We start from the raw sequence: 22638 nt of genomic DNA, 5'->3' as shown, positions 1-22638 counted from the left end.
TGTCAGTTTGTTAAGTGTCAGCACCATCACAGAGTACATTATTTCATAATCAGTTTTTTAACAAATGTAATTTAATATAATTAAATTACAGATAATTAAATAATAAATGAAATAAGAAAAGAAAAGGCCACTGTATATTATATAATATCTAAAATGTGTCAAGCTTGATCAGTGTCAATATTTGTATTTTATATTTATATTATATAAATTAATAATGTTAATACAATCACTAAAGCAAATCCCTAATCAATTACTACTTTATGAAATCTTTATATGATTTTCAAAATATTGTGCTTAGTGGAACATATTTTTTGTCGCGTTAAGCTTTATAGAATGTCATATATCCATAAACAACAAAAAGGAAATTTATAGTCTATAGGTATTCACGGCGTCTTTGTCAATTTCGTTATTTCGTCGCGGCTGTACTAATTGTAAAATACAGCAATAAAAATGTTGATTTTCAAAAGCCAATAATATTAAACGCTGTATTGTCTTGTTTTCAAGACAAATCGTCCAACGCGTTGATCGCAGACGTTTTATTAGCACGACTCTCAAGATGGCTGATATTAAGGTAAGGACTCTGATCTTGGCGGCATTTTGATCAGTAACGGTCAAAATTGGAATTGTTTATTTGGGTTCATATGTTTATACATTTAAGATTTAGTTATTATTTTTAATACTTTATTATTATACAATAAAGCTAACTAATACATAATTAAAAATCATATACCTACATGTTTGCTTGTATGTCATTCGAAGCATATTATTTTATAAATATGCATAATTCATTTAAATAAATATGTATATTGTGAAATAATCGAAAAACTGACAGTAAGTATAGCTTGTTATGAATGTACAGTGTCTATGAATCTTTAATACTTTCGGTAAAATGCAACTACCGCCATTTATATGCAATATTTTCATATTAACAAAAAAAGGAAACTATTATAGCCAAAGTTTCTGTGTATTGAGTATACATCATTTTACTCCATGAATTGATTTATATGGCTCAACATTATAAAGAATTAAAAAGTAAAATTTAAGTTGTATTTCTTTTCAATAATTTTATTTTTAATTATTTTTGGTAACATTTAAACTTAAACATTCTTATTAATTATGTATATAATTTGTAAATGTAAGTATTTTTTTAAAGTAACCCTTGTACTCAGCAATATGGGATGAAACTATCCATATCACATATTGTTACCTTTTCACTAAGACTAAACTACTTTAAACAACTGGATTGTGTTTTTAGAAATTTGGCAATCAACATTTAATATAACACATGTTAGTTTAATTACAATGTTTTCTTTATGTTAACATTAATTTTATAACATGAAAATTCAGTGGTGGATTTGAATCCCTATTCATTGGTACCTCATGTATTTAGTAGGCTGTATCATCATAAATCTCATTAGGAGATTTTTATCTTTCATCTAAGTTCTTTATGTTTATATAATTCCTCACTAAAAGAATCTTGTATAAATATATCCAATTTGTCAACAAACTGATGATAATTTCAATAGTCACGACTATCATGATAATTATATTATTGCAACATAATTTGCAAGATACTATTTTTTTTTAAATTTAATTTACAACATCCACGGGCTCACAGTTGCCCTTGCCTTTTTTACATATTACCAAGATACTATTATAAAGCACTGAGTATATGTTTAAGTTATGTCTATTAACTATGTATTATTCATATCATACCCATATTTTTCAAAAAATAAAATGAAAGTATATCTTTTGACAAAAATCCTGTGTTTTAATTAGTGGTAAGAATTGATTTTATTAGAAGTATCTATACTTCTGTACTAATATTATAAATGTGAGGTGTTATTCTTTACCTATCTAAAACATGATCACTAATCACTACAATGTGAGCAAAACCATGGCCTGTGACTAGTATATTATAAAACTGGGGATGAAAACATCAGGATTTGTTTTTACCTTTATGTAAGGTGTGCCATTTTCAATTCATCAATATAAAATTTTCTTTACTTAGTTGTTAAATGTCTTTAAAAGTAATGAATGGCAAAGCTAATATTTTTGTTTGCAATATTCTGATACTTGTTGCGATTAATTGTTCTTGTACTACTTATTAGTTAAATAGTAAGGTTAAGAAAACCCCACCCCTTTTATATATTCTTTTGTGGGAAAAAAATGTAACAAAATATTTCTTAATAATGCATTGTTATTTTATTTTAGTCAATGCTCGCTAAAATGAGCAATGGTACCCAGAATGGCACTGCGCCGGCTGCGCCTGCTAAGGGTCAGAAAGGTAGCATTGAAAAGATATATCAAAAGAAATCTCAGCTGGAGCACATTCTTCTCCGTCCTGATACCTACATTGGGTCCGTTGAACGGGCCACAGAAACTATGTGGGTCTTTGACAAGACTAAGGAGTGCATGGTTCAGCGGGAACTGACCTTTGTACCAGGTACCGTTTTTAACCAATTTATTATTTGCATAGACCTGACTTGTTTTTGGCAATGTTAACTTTGATTTTAAAAAAAATGTTATATATGAATGCTAAACTATTGCTTATAATAAATTTTCTGTAGAGTACCTTTTCAGGTTATCTTCAAATATTTATTATACAGTAAGTTTATATTTTTCAGGATTGTACAAAATATATGACGAAATATTAGTTAACGCAGCTGATAATAAGCAGAGGGACCCCAAAATGGATGTAATAAGAGTGGAAATTAATCAGGAACAGAATACAATATCCGTTTATAACAATGGATGCGGTATTCCAGTTGTAATGCATAAAGAGGAGAAAATGTATGTACCAACCATGATCTTTGGCCACCTTTTGACATCTTCCAATTACAATGATGAGGAAGAGAAAGTGACTGGTGGCAGAAATGGTTATGGTGCCAAGTTGTGTAACATTTTCTCAACTAAATTTACAGTGGAAACTGCTTCCAAGCAGTATAAAAAACATTTTAAACAGACATGGGGTGCTAACATGACAAAGGCATCCGAACCTAAAATTAAGGAATCTGGTAAAGATGATGATTTTACAAAAGTGACTTTTAGCCCCGATTTGGCTAAATTTAAAATGGAAAAGTTAGAAGACGATATTGTTGCATTAATGTCGCGCAGAGCGTACGATGTCGCAGCGTCCTCACAGGGCGTGAAAGTTTATCTCAATGGAGAAAGATTAAAAATAAATAAGTTTAAAGATTATATTGATTTATATATTAAAGGTAAAGAGGATGAAAACGGACAACCCTTGAAGGTTGTTTACGAAAAAGTTAATGATCGCTGGGAAGTAGCACTCACACTCTCTGATAGGGGTTTCCAGCAAGTTTCTTTTGTGAACTCGATTGCTACAACTAAAGGTGGAAAACACGTCGACTCAGTAGCCGATAGTGTTGTTAAGAATGTCCTTGAAGTTTTAAAAAAGAAAAATAAGGGTGGTGTTAATATCAAACCATTCCAAGTTAAAAACCACATGTGGGTATTTATCAACTGTCTCATTGTAAACCCAACCTTTGATTCTCAGACAAAAGAAAACATGACTCTCCAAGCTAAAAGCTTTGGTTCGAAGTGTAATTTCTCTGAAAAGTTTATTACTGCAGTTTCGAAGTCTGGCTTAGTTGAATCAGTATTGACTTGGGCCAAATTTAAGGCGCAAACGGAACTCGTTAAAGCATCAGGTAAAAAACAGAGTAAATTAAAAGGTATACCGAAATTAGAAGATGCTAATGACGCAGGAACAAAGAATGCACATCTCTGTACACTAATTCTCACTGAGGGAGACTCAGCCAAAACATTAGCTGTGTCTGGACTCAGTGTTGTTGGCAGAGATCACTATGGTGTTTTCCCCTTAAAGGGTAAACCGCTCAATGTCAGAGACGCGTCACATAAACAAGTTCTGGAAAATGTAGAGATCAATAATTTAATTAAAATTCTTGGTCTACAATACAAAAAGAAGTATAATTCAGTTGATGATTTAAAGTCTCTAAGATATGGTAAAGTGATGATAATGGCTGATCAGGATCAAGACGGATCACATATCAAAGGGCTCATCATTAACTTTGTTCATCACAATTGGCCGGAGTTATTAAAACTGCCATTTTTAGAAGAATTTATCACTCCTATAGTAAAAGCAACTAAAAAAGACAAAGAAATATCATTCTACTCATTGCCTGAATTTGAAGAATGGAAGAAAGAAACAGACAACCATCACACATACAATATAAAATACTACAAAGGTTTGGGTACCTCCACATCCAAGGAGGCTAAAGAATACTTCCAGAATATGGACAGACACAGGATCAGATTCCGGTATGGTGGTCAGACAGATGACCATCATATTGAACTGGCGTTTTCAAAGAAAGGTGCTGATCAACGTAAGGAATGGTTAACTAATCACATGGACGAAGTAAAGAGGAGGAAGGAGATTGGCCTTCCAGAGAGATATTTGTACACAAAAGATACTAAAGCCGTCTCATATTCTGATTTCGTTAATTTGGAGCTGGTTCTCTTCTCAAATGGTGATAATATAAGGTATGATAAGTATAATTACCTAATATTATTACAGAGATAAGTATTCGAACAAATGTTATATAATTTTGAAAATTTGTAGGTCAATACCTTCAATGATGGATGGCTTAAAACCTGGACAACGTAAGGTTATCTTTACGTGCATAAAACGTAACGATAAGAGGGAAGTCAAAGTTGCACAATTGGCTGGTTCGGTCGCTGAACACTCCGCATATCATCACGGTAAATTCATCTTTTAGACACAGTTGTGACATTAAACTTGCTTTGCTATGTCGCTAATGAACGGCTACATTTGAAATAAATTATCGAGACAATTGCAAGACAAACACTAACTTGTCGAATTCAATAAAAAAATCCTCTACTAAAAAAGATTACACTACCTTTTTTTGACACAGACCTGTTACATTTATTATGTGAATGTAAATGTAATTAGATATGCAGTGATTTCGTTAAATCATATCAATTCAATCAATGTTATTTATATTATAAAATAACAGTTTCACTGGCGTTTGAGGGGTGGGACAGATCGAGTGTTAGGTGTAAATGTAACCTGTATCCCGTTACCCACAGGCGAGCAGTCCCTGGCGATGACGATAGTGAACCTCGCGCAGAACTACGTGGGCTCGAACAACATCAACCTGCTGGAGCCGCGCGGTCAGTTCGGTACGCGGCTGTGCGGCGGGAAGGACTCGGCCAGTCCCAGATACATCTTCACGCTAATGTCGCCGCTCACCAGGCTCGTGTTTCACCCTCACGACGATCCATTGCTTGTGGTTAGTTAAACATTCAGTATGGTTAAAAAATGTTACAGTAGCATCACTCAAATGACTTCTTGATTCGAGTATTATGTTAAGGAAAGAGTTTCTTCAACCATGCTGCTCTTCAGTTAATTAGTGATGGTTTTATCTAAGGATTTCTCGTAACTTAACTGCTGAGAACAAAAACAGCTTAAAAAGCAAAAAGTTTAAGACAAAATGTAATTCATAGCCAATATAAATTGATAACATGCCAACTAAATGTGCTTGTGCCTATTTAGGCATTTAATATTTATTAAAACATGAAATTAAACAATTACTTATGTAAATTACAGCATGAATTTGAAGACAATCAAAAGATTGAGCCTATCCACTATCTTCCTATTCTGCCTATGGTACTGGTGAACGGAGCTGAGGGCATTGGCACAGGCTGGTCAACAAAAATACCTAACTACAACCCAAGGGATATTGTCGCTAACATTCGGTAAGTACTACTTAATTTAATCGGATACATTAGCAGACGTGTAAAGCTTGTCTGTCTTAAAAAAGCTTTCCTAATTCATATTCAAATATTTTACTGCTGTAAATTGGCTTGCAGCGACGCGTAATGATCTTGATTAGTATTTGTGTATATGTAGTTTTTGTTTAAATAACAAATTATATATGCTCATATACTTTTTTCCACATAATGCAAGCAGCAGGCAAAAAATTGATCGTTTTTAATATGTTAGTTTATTTTGAAATGTTACAGTAAGTTTTTGTATTAAGAAAGACAATTCCAACGTCGTCCGTATAGTTTTCTTGTGTATTTTTAAGTATCATGATTATAATTTTAGACGCATGCTCGATGGCGAAGAACCAGTACCCATGCATCCATGGTACAAGAACTTCCGCGGTACAATTGAAGGTTTCGGCGATAAATACGTAATATCGGGCGAGGCAGCTATCTTGCCCAATGAGAAGATCGAAATTACAGAACTTCCCGTAGGTGTATGGACACAGAATTACAAGGAGAATGTTCTAGAACCTATGCTTGGAACCGATAAAGTGAAACCACTTATATCTGAATATAGGGTAGGTTTTGTGTGGTGTTTTACTATTTTAAATTTGTCTATGTTCCACCATCAGTTCCAGGTTCATTTAAAATGTATAACATTAATTTGCTATCTGTTCAATGCTGCAAAAATAATAAGTCTGCTAATTATTTATGAATTTATGAAAAAATGTTAAAAACTGAAGTTTAAATGCGTTTGTTTTTACGTAATGTACTATTTTATTTAAAAACAATATTTCGTGTTTTAGGAATACAATACAGACACGACGGTACGATTCGTTGTAAGTTTATTGCCGGGAAAACTAGCTGAAGTAGAAGCAGAAGGTATTCATAAGGTGTTCAAACTGCAGACCACAATATCTATGACTTGCATGAATGCTTTCGACCATAACACCTGTCTTAAGAAGTGAGTATGCATGATCCTGACTTAATCTCTTTTATAGAAGAGTCTGTATGTGACTAAAAATTATATATTTAATGACATAATCTTAAGACAACTTACTAACCGCTACCTATTTATTATTTAAAGACTATTCAGTGTGTATAACTACATAACAATAATGCTTCGTGAAGAAAATATAAGTGTCTAGATTCCTGTATTTTTAAAATCCCAGGAATATAACTAATGTTATTTGATTATTAGGTATGACAAAGTAGAGGAAATTCTTCGTGAATTCTATGAGATAAGGGTAAAATACTACAGTAGACGAAAGGATTATTTAGAAGGGCAATTACAAGCTGAAGCAGACAAACTGACCAATCAAGCGAGGTTCATTGTTGAGAAGTGTGATAAAGGATTAGTGGTTGAGAACAAGAAAAGAAAGGCTATGGTTGAAGAACTTATTAAGAGAGGTATGGTTTTGATTGATGATCTTTTGTAATATTATAGTAACTATGCTGGCACTTTAAATTTTTTTCATTTTGTATTCTGATATCTTAGTAAAAATAGTACCAGTCTCTAAATGGTCTAGCATATTCCACCACTCAGCGCTAATGTGGGTTGGTGGAACTTCTCTAAGTATTCATTTACAATGTATTTTCGGATGTGCAGTGCAGAAAAAAATACTATTTACTGTCTAATATTTAAATACCATTTCATTTATGAAAAAATATAGTAAAACTTGTATTGTATTTATTTACAAATATTGTTATTAATGATTTGTTAAAAATTCATAAAACTAATTTATTAGTTCTCTGATTGTTTTAAGGCTATGCTCCCGATCCCATTGCTGAGTGGAAGAAACGGGCGAGCAAGATGCAGGGACTCGTTGCTCTCGAAGAGGAAGAAACACCTGAGTCTGAGGATGAAATTGAACCAGAAGACACAAAAGGAAAACCTATTGATCCTGGTATGTAGATAGATAGATTTTTTTACTTTCACTAAGGTTTCAAAATCTATCACCTCGGTGTCGTAAGATGCGACTAATACTATTTCTTTATTTAAATGCCTCCATGAACACCACAAACGCCATGAGAATTGAGAAGGAAACAATGATTAAAACGCGCTGCATAGCAGAGCTTTAATTCTCACGTAACATGCAATTAATTTATCTCAATTGGAAATGATTATTTAAGATGATAAAATCAATCATCAAACAGCTTACATCAGACACTACCTAGAATGCAAAATTACCAAATGATATATTTAAGGATAAAATAGACAAGAATAAAACTCTATGTATATGTATAGACACGCCTATTTATTTATTTGATATTTGAAATATTAATTTTTCTTTATTCCATTAGAGAAAGCATTCCAGCAACTTAAAGAGGTGAAAAAGTTCAACTACCTGCTGGGTATGTCCATGTGGATGCTCACTAAGGAGAAGAAAGATGAGCTGCTCAAGCAACGGGACCAAAAACTTTCCGAGCTGAACATTCTCAAGTAATCTTTGATTTTAAAATAATAGTAACAAAGTAAATTTCATCATGAAATATATTTAGTCATAAACTAGTAAAGAATAATGTACTAAGTCATATGGCTTTATGAAGGGCTGTTAATGAGCCAGTGTAACTACAAGCTCAAGGGACCTAAGTCCTAACATTAATTCCCAGGGTTGGTAGTATATTGATGTTGTAAGGAATAGTTAATTCTTCTTATGGCACCAATGGCCCGTTTGATCGTCCGCTTACCTATTTTATAAATAAATAGAAAATGATTTCAAGAAGAAATACACAATAACTATTCTCATATTATCATTTTAATGTTTTAATAGGATAATAAAGTGTACGACTAAAGGAAATTAATATACAATACATAGTAATCAGATAATTATTTATTATACAATAAATAATTATTCATATTTTAAGAGGTCGAAAAATTATTATATCTAAACTCTATTCCAATGGGAATAGGAAAGAACCAAAACAAACCATACTTTTCAACTTCAAACTTTTTTAAAAAATAATGTTTTTTTAGAGCGAAAACTCCATCGTTGCTGTGGCGCGAAGATCTCGACGTATTCCTGATCCGACTTGACGATATCGAAGAGAAGGAGAGACAGGAAGAATCCTCTACCAACAAGAAGAGTTCAAAGGCTTTCGTATGTTCACATTTTTCATTGTATCTATTTAGTCAACAAATGAAAAGAAAGACCTATTTCGAAAATTCATTAAAAATATATTTATTATTAACACTAACTATGAGATTTTATACACTATGTAATATATAAGCTATCAAATTGTATGTTATTCACAAACGACCTTTTGTTGTTTATGCTATCCATAAAGATGGACAGGATGAAGGTAATAATTAAAATATTTTTTACTGTTTTACCTAGTAGTATATTGTTTAGCATGCTTTATGATGAGCGTTATTTTCCTTTTGTAGCATATGTTTTTATATACTTTATGCATTAAAGAATATGTAAATAAATGTTATAAATATTTTACAGGCTGCTAACAAAAAGAATCGCAAGTCATTACTAGATATAGCTCCGTCAGATAACGGCCGTCGTGTCGAGCCAAAGATTTCCGAGGACCTCATCAAGAGGATACAGGCGGCTGAGAAAGCGAAGATTAAGAAGGAAGTTAAAAAAGAATATGATCCTGTGAGTATTCAATTTTTAAACCAAGTAAACCGAATTCTCTGATGTAAATGCCAATATACTTTATCCACTAGGATAATTGCTTTTTTGCAGTTAAAACTAAGTGATTTAAAAATGTAACATTTCGTTTATGTATTTTAACAAGAGATGAGAAGCAAAGAAATAGAAATTTTATGGGCTGTTGCTTTTATACCTTTTTCTAGGATGATCCCACGGGCATCAGTCCGGCGAGTACAGAGAAGAAACCGAAGTCTCGTGTTAAGAAGGAAAAACCTGAAAAGCCCGATAAGCCCGAGAAGCCTGAGAAAGAGAAATCAGATGGACTCAAACAAACTAAGCTCACATTTAAGAAGGATACAAAGAAGGTAATGCAATTAATTTAACTAGTAGGTAATATTTTAACAAAAGGATAATTTTATAACAATTTGTAATCTTCTAAGAAATTCAAATAAGGGAGTCGTGATGAATGCTATTCCAATAACACTTTTTTGTCATTAAAGATCATAATTAAAGTAGTCATAACTATAGTATCTGACAGCACCAATACCATTCCAAACAACTTTAAAAAACATCAAGCTTTATATTATGCCATTGTTGCGAAGGATAATTAGTTCACAATACAGCCAACAAAAAAAAAGTATATATAACACAATTCGTTAAGTACACTGATCAGAGAGGCCATTGTATTTATGTCATTTAATCTGTAACAGAAGAAGATGACATTCAGCGGCAGCAGTTCGGGCGAGATGTCCGGCTCTGATGTTGAAATGGTCGAACCTCCCGCGCCCAGAGAAAGGCAAAGTGCTAGAAGAGCTGCTACGAAGGTAAGAGAAAAGTCTAGGTAGAGGTTTAAAATAAAATTATATCATTATGTTAAAACATTTATAAAAATTAAAAATTATGATAAGACTATATAGACGTAAATTCTAAAACAGTTTGGATTTGGCTCTTGGAACAACGATATAATAATATTCTATAAATACTCTACAGTGTCAATTTAGAGTAAACTTTTTAGATGTAAAAATTGCTTGACCATAATAATTACACTTTAGGTTCAATTTGATTTTACACTGAGTTTCATGAACTATAATTTTGAGTTACATAACAATACATTTTATAAAAGGTTTTTTTGAAAGAAAGAAGAAAGTTGGATTTGTTTCATTAGTGTAATATTTAAATTTTATTGACTCTTATATTGTATAGCTACGATATATTGTAATAAGTAATATCTGTTCTCCAGGTACAAAAATACAAAGACGGTTCTGATGACTCAAACTCTGACTCTGAAGTTGAGTTATTGGACAACAAGGTAGAGTCTGACACGGAAGCGCCTTTAGCCATGTCTATCAGTGACGATGACGACGACTTCAATATCAAGAAAAGCGATGCCAAGAAGAAGCCTGCTGATATGGACTCAGGTAACTAGTCTAGTCATCAAATCTAGGTTGATCAAACAGTTTCAGTTAAATAAGTTGCATAATATAAAAATTATGTGGAATAAAAGTAGTAATGATTTATATATGTATATTTTAAATCAATTTTAATAGTTGACTAATATTAAGATGAACTGTGTCCTGTAAATATTCTGCCATTTTCTGCTTTTAGATTGTCTTTTCGACTCACTCATAGAGGAATCGAAGAAAGAATCACAGAATGCCAACGATTTCAATACGACACTTATATCGAGTGACGAGGAAAAAGCTCCACCCGAAGAGTCCCCGCCAAAGAAGAAACCGGCACCGAAGAGGAAACTCATGACCGTTGACAAGGAAAAGGAGAAGCCGAAGAAGAGGCCGGCAAAAGTGATGCTCAGTCAGGACAGCGATGACGACAGCATATTCGATAGTAAAAAGGTATGACACCAAATAGACGTTGTTTATATTTACATAATTTATTTCCAAAGTTTTATAACAGAGTAAGGAACATCTAAGTAAATGTGCAAATTACATATACAAGATATTTTTTATCTAGTGAAAGTGGGTGGCTGATGTGAAATGTAATATGGAATTAATGATAGTACGAGGTCTAACGACACACGATGAAATATGCTTTTTTTGTTTTGCAAATGTTTATTATTAACGAAAGTCATAACTTTGTTATATACAGGACAAAAAGAAGGCGAATCCAAAGAAAAAGGTTAAGAAAATGAGTAGCGGCAGCGAGAGCGAGGACGACAGCGCGCCCGTCGCGCCGCGAGCCAACGCGCGCGCGCGCCCCGCCAAGAAGTACCACTACAGCGACGGCGGCGACTCCGACTCCGACTCCGACTGAAGGTCGCGCGCTTTTTATATCTTTTTAGATCGTTAGTGGTTTCCACGGCCCATATAACTTGGCGCTATAAGAAATATTGATCATTCTTTACATACCCAATGTGGCGCTAACCTTGGGAGCTAAGATGTCCCTTGTGCCTGTAGTTTAATTGGCTGACTCACCCTTCAAACCGAAACACAACAAAATTGCATTTAGCGGTAGTAAATCGGATAAGTGGATGGCACCTACCCCGACGGTCTCGCACAAAACTCCATCATTAAGTAAAATTGTGTTCATATCAAGCTCAGCGGTGAAGGAAAAAATGAGTATCCACGTGTAATCTACAAAACTGTAATGGGCACTGACGGGCTGTTGCTCTCTTATTGAACTGATGGCGCCAAAGAAGCGGCAATGTTCGGGACGATGGTTCTTAACAGTAAAAAATATCATATTTTAAAATAATACATATTTGTTTCAGAGGCCAACTGCAGAGTACATTGCAGCAAACGGTAATATATTAAAGAAACCCCGTGAGTGTGAAACACAGAGTTGACGTTTTTATGAGATTCATATTGAGTCTTTGACTGTTCGATTATTTTCGTATTACTTATAAAGAATAAGTATTGTGTCAGTTTTATTTTAGTTAATTACGAATAGGCACAATTATATTAAATAATATTAATATAGAAGTATCTAACTATTTTTAATGTTAGTTTCGTCTGGAACGTTACGATAAGATGACATTTTGACTATTTTATTCAACGTTTTTACTCCAAAATTTATCTAAATTTTTACAAAACTTTGTATAACTAAAACTCTAAATTTTTTGTACATTTTCCTTTCTTCCTAAAAAACTCTTCTTGTGTTCGTTTTTTGACATTTATCCTATTATTAATAGTTTAGATGATTGAATCATTTTAGAAATTGTAATAGTTTATAAAGAATTTCCTATATTTTTAATAAAATATCGTATTATCTTTTATTTTTAACTAAATTTGTATGACATCTTTAAGAAATCTCATTCCATATTTTATCCTAAGATAATGAAATGTTTAGTTGTCAATTACTATGAAAGTATTGTCGAGATGAAATAAAAATACATATTACCTAGTACATTTGTTATTACGTATCATTTTTAATGTGTTAAATTACAATGTCTCGATTGTTAACTTAAATTGTAAATAAATGATAATTTTATAAGTATACAGTGTTTTATTTCTAGATATCCAATTTATAAAAATTGCGTACATGTTTTCAGGGGTACAAAAAAGCGACGTACTGTACTGCCCTGCTACCTCACACGCGGGAGGAAATTAGTATAATATATAATTATAATACCTATTCGTCAGGGCCAACGTGAGCTAACTCTGCTGATTTTCTCAGAGGCTTAAGCATAGTCACAATACCAGTGAGGCACATCAGAATATGACGTTAAGAGCATGCATTTGCTTTAAGATAATAAATTAAAACAAATGTGTAGTAATAAAATCGTTTATTAGAAATATTTGACAATATGTATTACATTCCTTAATTTACATGAAATTCATAATAAACTCCCAACTATCGAGTTAATAAAAATATATACTATTATTGGAGTTGTCTCTAGTTTAAATATTTATTACTTTTTAAATAACAGGTAAATTAATATGGCATTTTACTTCAGAGAATCATATTATAATATTTACAAGTTATAAATAAACTAATTACTTACTAAAAATACCAAGTAAAGAATTATAATTTTTCTCGTAGTGTTTTTTTTTTGTATATCCGAATTATTTTGTATTTTGAAGATTTAATAATAAAAGCTTAAACGTTAATGGAAGCGCACATTTATTGTCCATGAGATAAATAAATATAATATGGTAAATAGTGTTACACACAACACTAATAACTGAGTTAATACTTAAATATCTACTAGAATATCATAGTGATTTATTTATAAACTTTAAAAAAATATTTATATTTCCATTAACGGTCGAAACCTGTATGTTTTATATTTTAGGCCTTAATTAGTAAAGCTGTTCTAAAATTTCTTTATTATTTTCACAAATCTGTCAAACGTAGAAAATGTGACAGCGCTAATTCGCGCCCTTTTTATATTCGTTATAATCAATACCTGCTTAATTTACTCTCTCTGTCTGAATATCCCTTAGCACTTTCCCTATCAGAATATTTACCGCCATTATATTTATTGTATCTATCGTGTCCATTTTGTCTGTATGGTTTTTCACTAGCACTGTAGTGGATTTCCGAAGGTCCAATGGTTTTTGACCAGTGGTGGGTCCAGTAGAAGTCGTCCGGGTAGCGAGGGTACGGGTTCTCTCGACAGAGCACTACGCAGTATATGAGGCTGCCCACGAGTGTGATGAAACCGAATATAAGGAAGACTATACCCAGGATCCTGAAGAAGAAAAGTGATTTTTTTTAGCAAATCGAAAATTAATAAATATTACAGTAATATTTGTATAATATAATAATTATGTTGGACAAATATTCAAAAGAGTCAAAAGAAGAAATATATGTCGAAAGAACAAGGTGTCAGTGTTTTATTTGTGCTAACTAATTAAAAATGAAAATATTCTTAACTGTATAGTGTATATTTGGTATAATTGAATATCATGGTTATTTATTTTAATAAAAAATCATATGATTTTAGACCCATCTGTTGATTATTGGGTGTTATTATTCATCAGATAACAGGTTCGTACCATCTACTCTACCTTTGATTTCATACGCGTTCGAATTCATGGTTGGCTAACCCTTAATCACAAAACTTTATCACACTATAGAAAGACGAATATCAGGAGTAAAGAATCACAATAGAAATTAATGATAGTCATTATATTTTTTTTGTTGTATTTTTTTTTCTGACCGTCTGAGATCTCGTGAGAAACGTTCTAAAATCAAAAACGCCCGAACAAATGTCATATTGTTGTCGCAAATTGCATTTACCGTTGAACGCGAACTATTTTAAAATGTAAATTGATTTTTAATGTTCTATAGAGAATGATCGCGCTTTGCGACTGTTGTTGGGAAGAGATGTATGGATGTAAACCGCATTATGATCTGGTTTTCGAAACAGTTTACCCACTTTTGTAACGTGGGAACACATTATTGATAAATTCTTTGACGTTTTTTGTACCATTTTCTTAGTTGTGAATGTGTCAAGCTGGGATTAGATTTATGAGCGCGGCGCTACACTACATCTTGATTGGAATTAATCGACATAGATAATTTGTTTTTTATTATTATTGCATTTGTTTTTATTATAAAAATAAGAATAATTCGAAACTAAACATGTGGATACTACACTAGGTTCAAACGACTAGACAGTAGATACTATGAGCAATGCTTATTAGTTTTCTTCTTTTTCGTGCCCGTGTCTCAATATATTTGGGGTCGGCGTAGCATGTCTTTTCCTTCCATTCTCCACTATTATTCGTCATCTGATCATTCACATCCCTCTCTCTTATAATCACACACACTCCATCCATGTTTTTTTAGGTCGCCCTCTTCCCCTCCCTCTTCGCTCGTGCTCATCACTCTTTTAGTTAGCAATGCTTATTAGTATGTTAACTTATTTTCCCTTATACTAAGTTCTTATATACATTTCCAAGTATTATAATAGACATAGATTTTCTAGCTCCGTTATCTTGAAATAATATAGGTTGAAATAATTTTTAAGTCCTTACTACACACAATATCTAAAAATCAGCCTTTTCTGTTCACGTGCAAATTGTATTTTCCTTTTAAGACTATTAAAACTTTAAGCCTATACTAGATGTGGATATATGAAATGGATTCATACCTGCGACTTTCACATCTGTATAGTGGAGCTATTAAGGTCAAGTGTATTAAGATGAAGTGATGTTTATGATATTTTTTGATTTTATTATAAGTTAATACGAATGCGTAATGATGCTTACCAAACGAAGAGCGGTTCAAAGAACTGTAGCACGATGACAAAGCCGAGCGTGACGAGGATGAGGCCGAGGTTCAGCAGCAGCATGAGGCAGCACATGCCTTTTACGTTCGGGCAGAACGGGTTTGGAGCCGCCATCGCGTCCACTTTCACTCCAGCCTGGAAACATTACGTTTATAATGATTTGCCGATAATTTTATTAGGCTTAAGGGGACTACAAGAGCTAAGTGCCCTTGAGAATTGCACGCACACACTTACAAAATCGACAAAAACGGCAAGCCCGTGAACTAAGGGTTAAGCGAGGTAACGAGGTTACGCCCAAATATTCTAATAGATGGCGCCAAACCGAGCGAAGTAAGATCAATCATAAATCTCATAAAAAATAGATAGGACAACAGAATTGTTTTTATTTCTTTCGATGTTAGTTAACGAATGATTATAAAAAAAACTGATTCAATTAAACTTACAATATTTTTATTTATATTTTGTACACAATAAAATAGACAGTTAGTTTTAACCTTTTTTTCTTTTATTTATATTATTATACCTACCACAATTAGTTCTTATACTAAATATTAAAACATACCAATTTTTAATATTTTTATAAAAGTTTGATAATCTATTTATATAATAAAATCGTAAGTGTTCGAAACCTGTAGTGTAGTAACCGTGGGGTAACCTATAGCGTAGTGTTTGTTCGTTTTATTAATATCGGTTCACAAAGAAAAAAAAAATTCAATTAAAACAAAAACATCTAAATATTTACAAGAAAAAAATGTCGTCAAGTCGATTTGGTTGAATCATTGGTTAACTAGGTTAATCATACTAGGTTTAATTATAAATCTCATAAAAATAGATAGGATATTAGAATTATTTGTTTTGCTTTGGACTGTTATTCGAAAATGATTAAATAATAAAACTGATTTAATTAAACTTAAAATATTTGGATTTGGTACTACAAAAAAAAAACATTTAGTGTTAATTTTTTTATTAAAATATTTTATTTAATTTCACTTGTATGTATGAATGTATGTACGTATGTCCTGAAATCTTGCAATCAATATTACACCTACTTCCATTGAAGCTATGGAGCTGAAAGTTGGCACACATATTTAGTCTCGATGACAATCCACGATTCATGAATTGCTTCCATTTTCAATCTAATATGGCGGACGTTACTAAAAATTACAATTTTTGAATTACGTACAAATGACACTTCTAAATATTCTAGTTCTCTGGTTCACAACAATTACATTATTTTTTTTATTATTAAAATTAGTTCATACATAACTTTAATTCCTATTATAAACAAAATCGATAAAATTAAACTCTTACGCAATATAAATAGCTTCCGTGTTATTGTTTTCGACTTTCTTTATTCTGTAAAAAATAAATATATGTTAGTAATTATATTTTTATTAATTATAAAATTATGTATTTAAAAAATATGTATCTAAATATGCCCCATAGTACTTTTAATGAAAAATATCAAATTGCTTCGAGATCATGGGGATCGAACGTAGTCACTCTGAATTGATTTTATCCTTACTTTCACCAAATACTCTATCATAATATTTGAAGAACAGCTCGAAAAATCTGATTCTATGCGAACTGATTGCACATTTTTTCTAATAGATGTTTTCAATATTCATAATTTATAAAAAAAAAATATGTTTACTAAAAAAATACTCTTACCTTTTAATATCGTTCATAAGTATGTTCGGCGCTTAATTTATATAAACGTTTTTTAGTTTTCCTCACGCGTTTCACTTCATTTCCCATATTTACACAATTAAAATTTATGACAAATAATATAATAAAAAACAAATGCCTAATTACTACTACATTATTTTAACTTAATATATTTATCTACAAGAAAGAATAATATTTATTATAAGAAAACATGAAACAATGAATTTACAATTAAAATTACAAAAAAATATTTCGTTACGTAATGAGGCTCGTAACGAAAAGATCGACACGTCTGTATAGCATCAGGCCTCGGCCGGCAATGTCTGTACACGGCGTTTACGCACACATGCGTACGAATTTTGTTCGAAAATAAGAATATCTGATTTAAAAAAAATCTATTGAAGTTATTAAAAAAGTGACGCAGAGGTTAAATAATATATTGCTTGTAGAATAATCTGACAAAAAACCAGAATTATTAAATGCATATAAGTATAGTTTTTATTTATTAAAAGATTTTTTTAGAGGTAACTTTGTAATTTTTTTCTATCGTACCAAATTAATTACATCATGTTTTCAAAATAGCAAATAACTAGCATGTATCCTGAAGATTATCATATATTTTTTTCATTTGGTTTACTGCATCGGATCTTATACTTTTTTGCATTATAAAACTTGCATTTAGCTCATGTAGTCCCCTTAATTAATTTTTTAAACATTTTATTAATTTCAGATATATAGATTCAGATATACATTTGCGAAATATACAATAATATAATCATTATAAATTTTAAATATAGGTAATATTTTATATTTCCAGTAACTTCTACTATTTGTGGAATTTTTTCGTATAAGATTAAATATTTTTTCCATTTTCATTTAGAGATTTTTGCTGAGATATTGATTCTAGAATTTTATTACACGAGTTAGAATTGACTAAAATATATAATGCTTTTGACACATAATGTCGTAATAAGTCTCTGCAATTAAAACAAAGAAAAAAAAATGTTTGTTTTAACTTTTTTTGAATAAACAAGAATAAATGTATAAAAGCTATCTTTAATAAAATTAAATGATATAAATATTATTAAATTATACCTTTCTGGAAACTTTGGAGCGATGTGTGGAGGCAACAGATGGCGCCACGGCACTTCTGTAGGAGTAAACACTACGCGGTGCTCGCGACTGTCGGCTGAGAATCAATTAATTATTTCATTATTAATATAATTATATTAAATTTCACTATAATATATTTGTAAATATTGTGTGACTCAAAAGACCCAAAAAAAAGTCAGGAACTATTCATACAATAAATAATTCAAAGCCATTCCTGTAATAAATAAAATGGAAACTAAACTTATGTAAATGCACTTAGTTGCTAACTTGACTATGAAAATATTCCATATTCGGTTTTTAACGATAATAAAAAATAGAAACATTCAAAATTAAATATTTACGCTGCTATATAAATGTTTCTAAATTTCAAACTTGCATAAGTTCTATATTTTCAACAGAATAGACCAAAGACAAGTCATAGTGACTTGTATGTTGTACGTTACTATTGAAAAGATGAAGCGAAAATTACAACTAGGTTAATGATTCTATATCAACATCAATAATGACGGATGAAGTTATTAAGTCCTATAAATCTAAAGACGAATGAAGAAATTCGATATATAAATATATATTCACGTCACGAAGTACACGTTGAATGCTTAAATATGTTTTAATATTTTGTATCGCATTTGGAATTATTTTCAAGCTTCAGTTTCATATAGTTAATTTCTTCTAGAAGTATAGAAAAGCTATTGAATTGCAAATAATGTTGCATTGAAACGATTGCAGTAAAATTCGAAATGGGTCTATGGTTTTTTTTAAATATATTCGCAATCCTATTAGGTACAAAGTAACTAAATCGTAGTCATTTCGAAAGCATTTTGAACATTTGCATTGGTAAGCAAGTATACATAGTTTTTATAAAGGTATGTTATATTACGTCATCCTTCGTATTAAATCATTTGTATGTAAATAACATCCATACTAATATTATAAATAGGGAAGTAACTCTGTCTGTCTGTTGCTCTTTCACGGTCATACCACTGAACCGAATATGAAAAAAATTGGTATGAATATAGCGTGAACTCTAAGGAAGGACATAGGCTACTTTTTATGCCTAACGCTTAGTGACTAAACTCTTAATCACCAGTGAAGTCGCGGGCCAGAACTAGTAATAAAATAAAGATATACCTGTACTAATTATGCTCAGTATCCGTTTGCAACTTGTAACTTGTGCGTATATGTAATTCGAATGACTATAGATAAAATATAATGTTTAATTTATAGGCTTACAATACGATCGAACTGTTCTTATTATTAAGCCTGGAAGTGAATAGTTTCATTTTCAATGGATGCTAGCAGCCCCCCAAGAGTTAGTTTATTAAAACCGACAGGCGTTTTTTTTTTTTAAATATTTATTTCTTTTTCAACAACATTTTATTGTCATTTTCGACTTTACTACATTATTTTGTACATTACAATAGGAATATTTATTTATAATTTTCTTGTTTGTCTCGTTTACCTAGTGGCCACCTTAATGTTACAGATCGTGTGATGCTGAGTTGGAACCTCAATGAACATTTAATAGATTTTTCAGTCAAGAAATTGCCAGTATCAGTCCGAAGTTTGCAAGTTTTATTTCTTAGACTACAATTAAATAGAAAAAATTTATATATCGAAGGTGTTCAGTATGTAATCACTATTACCTCCTATTGTTATTTATCGTTCTTTATTTGGTACGTGCACCATCATGGTCTGCCCGAAAGTCGGAGGTGAGTGTTAAATTTAAGTAATGCAAGAATAATAATTGGAAAGACCGCAAGTATCCTTCTTAATTTAGTTAACATTTTACACATTACATTAGCAGCCTATAAATTTCCCACTGCTGGGCTAAGGCCTCCTCTCCCTTTGAGGAGAAGGTTTGGATCATATTCCACCACGCTGCTCCAATGCGGGTTGGTGGAATACACATGTGGCAGAATTTCCTTGAAATTAGACACATGCAGCTTTCCTCACGATGTTTTCCTTCACCGCCGACCACGAGATGAATTATAAACACAAATTAAGCACATGAAAATTCAGTGGTGCCTGCCTGGGTTTGAAACCGAAATCATCGGTTAAGATGCACGCGTTCTACACTCATTACATACACTCACGGGTCATCTCGGCTCTAATTTAATCGCTTCTCGGCCTTTTAGCTAAGTACAAAGTGTAGTATCTGTTCTTTTCAGCTTAATTTAATTAAATATTAGATTTAAATGAACATATTTTTGAGCAAATGTAAAGCCGTATCTGTATTGATTATAAATTTTGCTCGCTAATAAAATTAATACTATTTGACCATCGAATCACGTTACTGATCGAGTCACGATTCCGAATCGTTCGGAAGTTCCGAGACAAGGTCGTATTGGGATGTCACGATCGTGTGACATATTATATTAATTTAACGTTCAACCGTGTCGCGGTCTATTTGAGGAGCAGGTGTTAATATATATGGCCTAAAAAGACGAACGGTCACTTATAAATATATTTACAAACGTATAAAGTTCCAGGCTTTGTTTGTCTGAAGGTTCGATTGAGATTAATTTGAATACCAAACAGCATTACGGTTTTTTGGTACAAGAATGTACATTATTAAACTTATAAAGATTGAACGATAATGCTCCCAGAAAATGAGACCTCGATCGGTACTCCTCCGCTACGACCAACCCATATTGGTCTAGCGTTAGTATTTTTATAGTTCTGGATATATATACATGCAATATATATATTCTTTCATTGTACTGTTCCATTATTTTCAAAGTTTTTTTTTAATTTAATAATCGAATCAAAGTCCATTAATTATAATCCATCGAGCTAAAACATAGAGTTCTCTTCTACCTCTTCATTGGATAATATTTACATTGGCCGGTATTTAATTGGTTACATTTAGAAACAAAACAAAATGGAAACACAAGGAAAACTATAAAACGTTTATGCCGACGTGTATTTACATCTCTACAGAACTTTGTCCTTTTCAAGGCCATTTTATATTTCTTATTCTATTTGTGTTTCTCACAATATCTCGTATAAAAGATGATTCTTTTTTAAACGATTAACTGAAGAATGTCAACACTATGGCCCATTAGAGAACATAAGCATACAAAAAACTAACGTCTTGATAGATTTCTTGATTGGTCCCTTTGTGTAGGGTGGACAGTCCGGGACTTTAAAGAGAAAGTTCGATATAATTAGAAAAAAAAAACAGAAACGTTAAAGAAAATCCTTAGTCATGCGAAGACCTATAAATGTTTACAAATAAGATGTCAAGATACGGACAAAGAACGTCCCGAAAAAAAAATCCAAACCAAGTTCGAAGTATTTATAATACTTGAAGATTGTTTAAAAGAATCCTTGTGTTTCATTTCGGTTTTTTACATAAAGTCAGTTTATAATTTGTGATTAAAATATTATTATTTAAAACAGAAAAATAAATTACTGCTAAATGTTATGAGAAATAGCTACATACATAAAACTCATTCATTCTCATTGAACCTTGTGAAGCCGGAATGGGTTGCTAGTTACAAATAAGATGTTCTATTTGTCTACCTATTTTTGCAAAGTCTGTAAATTGATTTATTCCGAGTTCACACCGTCGTATATTATAATATTTTTTGTTTCTTATTTAATGATGATATTAGAATATACTACCTACATATAACAGTGATCACCACTAGGTACCTACTGTTGTTTTTGTAATTATAAAACTTATCAAATGAAGTGATTTATTACAGTAATATTACATGTATTAAACTTAATATGTAGCTTATGATCATGACTGCAATTAGGAACGACCAAGTCACTTGTGTCGTCGGCGTTTCACAAAGAAATTATTGTGCCGTCAAAACGAAATGAAAAAAAGTCACTGTAGTTTTTCTGGGAGTCAAAATTACTTAATGGAAGCGTCTACCGTCATGCTTTGACATAAAGGACTCGTACAGAAATATAAAAAAAGACATCGTTATGGGAATTTACATCGAAAAACTCATCGTATAAAGATTAATGATAGGAATTTTTCAATTTTGAAAATGTTAATGTTGTTGAAATTGAAATATTATCGCAATGAGTCTTTAGTCTTGTATGAATAAGTAGATGGTAGTATATCTTATTAATAGACTTTGACAATTACTATATAGTACATATTATATTCGAAAAAAAAAATTAAGATAAACAAACCTTAAATTTACATATTCAATGCGTTTTGTTAATAGCTGTATTGCGTATTGCTGAGAGTTCTTGATTAATGTACATATCTTTATTTATAATACAATATTATTCCACTTTACTGTTTATATCTACTTT

At 31.6% G+C, this 22638-nt stretch overlaps 2 protein-coding genes and 1 pseudogene across 3 annotated transcripts in view; 2 read left to right on the top strand and 1 right to left on the bottom strand.

Annotated features, from left to right (window-relative positions):
- The first annotated feature begins 363 nt into the window (after positions 1 to 363).
- On the top strand, positions 364 to 12833 carry Top2 (Topoisomerase 2). Of its 2 annotated transcripts, none has more exons than XM_064217405.1 (19): positions 364 to 571; positions 2215 to 2446; positions 2628 to 4527; positions 4607 to 4746; positions 5095 to 5297; positions 5615 to 5763; positions 6116 to 6353; positions 6582 to 6739; positions 6977 to 7185; positions 7542 to 7682; positions 8080 to 8218; positions 8753 to 8876; positions 9228 to 9383; positions 9584 to 9745; positions 10091 to 10204; positions 10621 to 10798; positions 10986 to 11233; positions 11487 to 11653; positions 12122 to 12833. In XM_064217405.1, exons 1-18 carry the CDS (start codon positions 557 to 559, stop codon positions 11649 to 11651), a joined length of 4671 nt encoding a protein of 1556 aa, XP_064073475.1. In that variant the 5' UTR covers positions 364 to 556; the 3' UTR covers positions 11652 to 11653; positions 12122 to 12833. The 2 variants fall into 2 exon arrangements, with proteins under 2 accessions (XP_064073475.1, XP_026488839.2); XM_026633054.2 differs by having other exon boundaries at positions 12109 to 12833.
- A 274-nt stretch (positions 12834 to 13107) lies between these two features.
- Positions 13108 to 22638, bottom strand: part of LOC113395520 (uncharacterized) — a 120830-nt gene continuing 111299 nt past the window's right edge. The window contains exons 5-7 of the mRNA XM_026633118.2: positions 18340 to 18433; positions 15557 to 15711; positions 13108 to 14031 (exon numbers count right to left, since the gene is read on the bottom strand). Of these exons, the coding sequence (XP_026488903.1) occupies positions 13740 to 14031; positions 15557 to 15711; positions 18340 to 18433 (541 nt within the window). The 3' untranslated portion in view covers positions 13108 to 13739. The remainder of the gene's footprint in view (positions 14032 to 15556; positions 15712 to 18339; positions 18434 to 22638) is intronic.
- Positions 20476 to 20588, top strand: LOC113395690 (U2 spliceosomal RNA; annotated as a pseudogene).

This window comes from Vanessa tameamea, chromosome 16 (assembly GCF_037043105.1).
Source record: "Vanessa tameamea isolate UH-Manoa-2023 chromosome 16, ilVanTame1 primary haplotype, whole genome shotgun sequence".
NCBI classification, from domain to species: domain Eukaryota; kingdom Metazoa; phylum Arthropoda; class Insecta; order Lepidoptera; family Nymphalidae; genus Vanessa; species Vanessa tameamea.
This window is presented reverse-complemented; position numbering and strand designations above follow the sequence as displayed.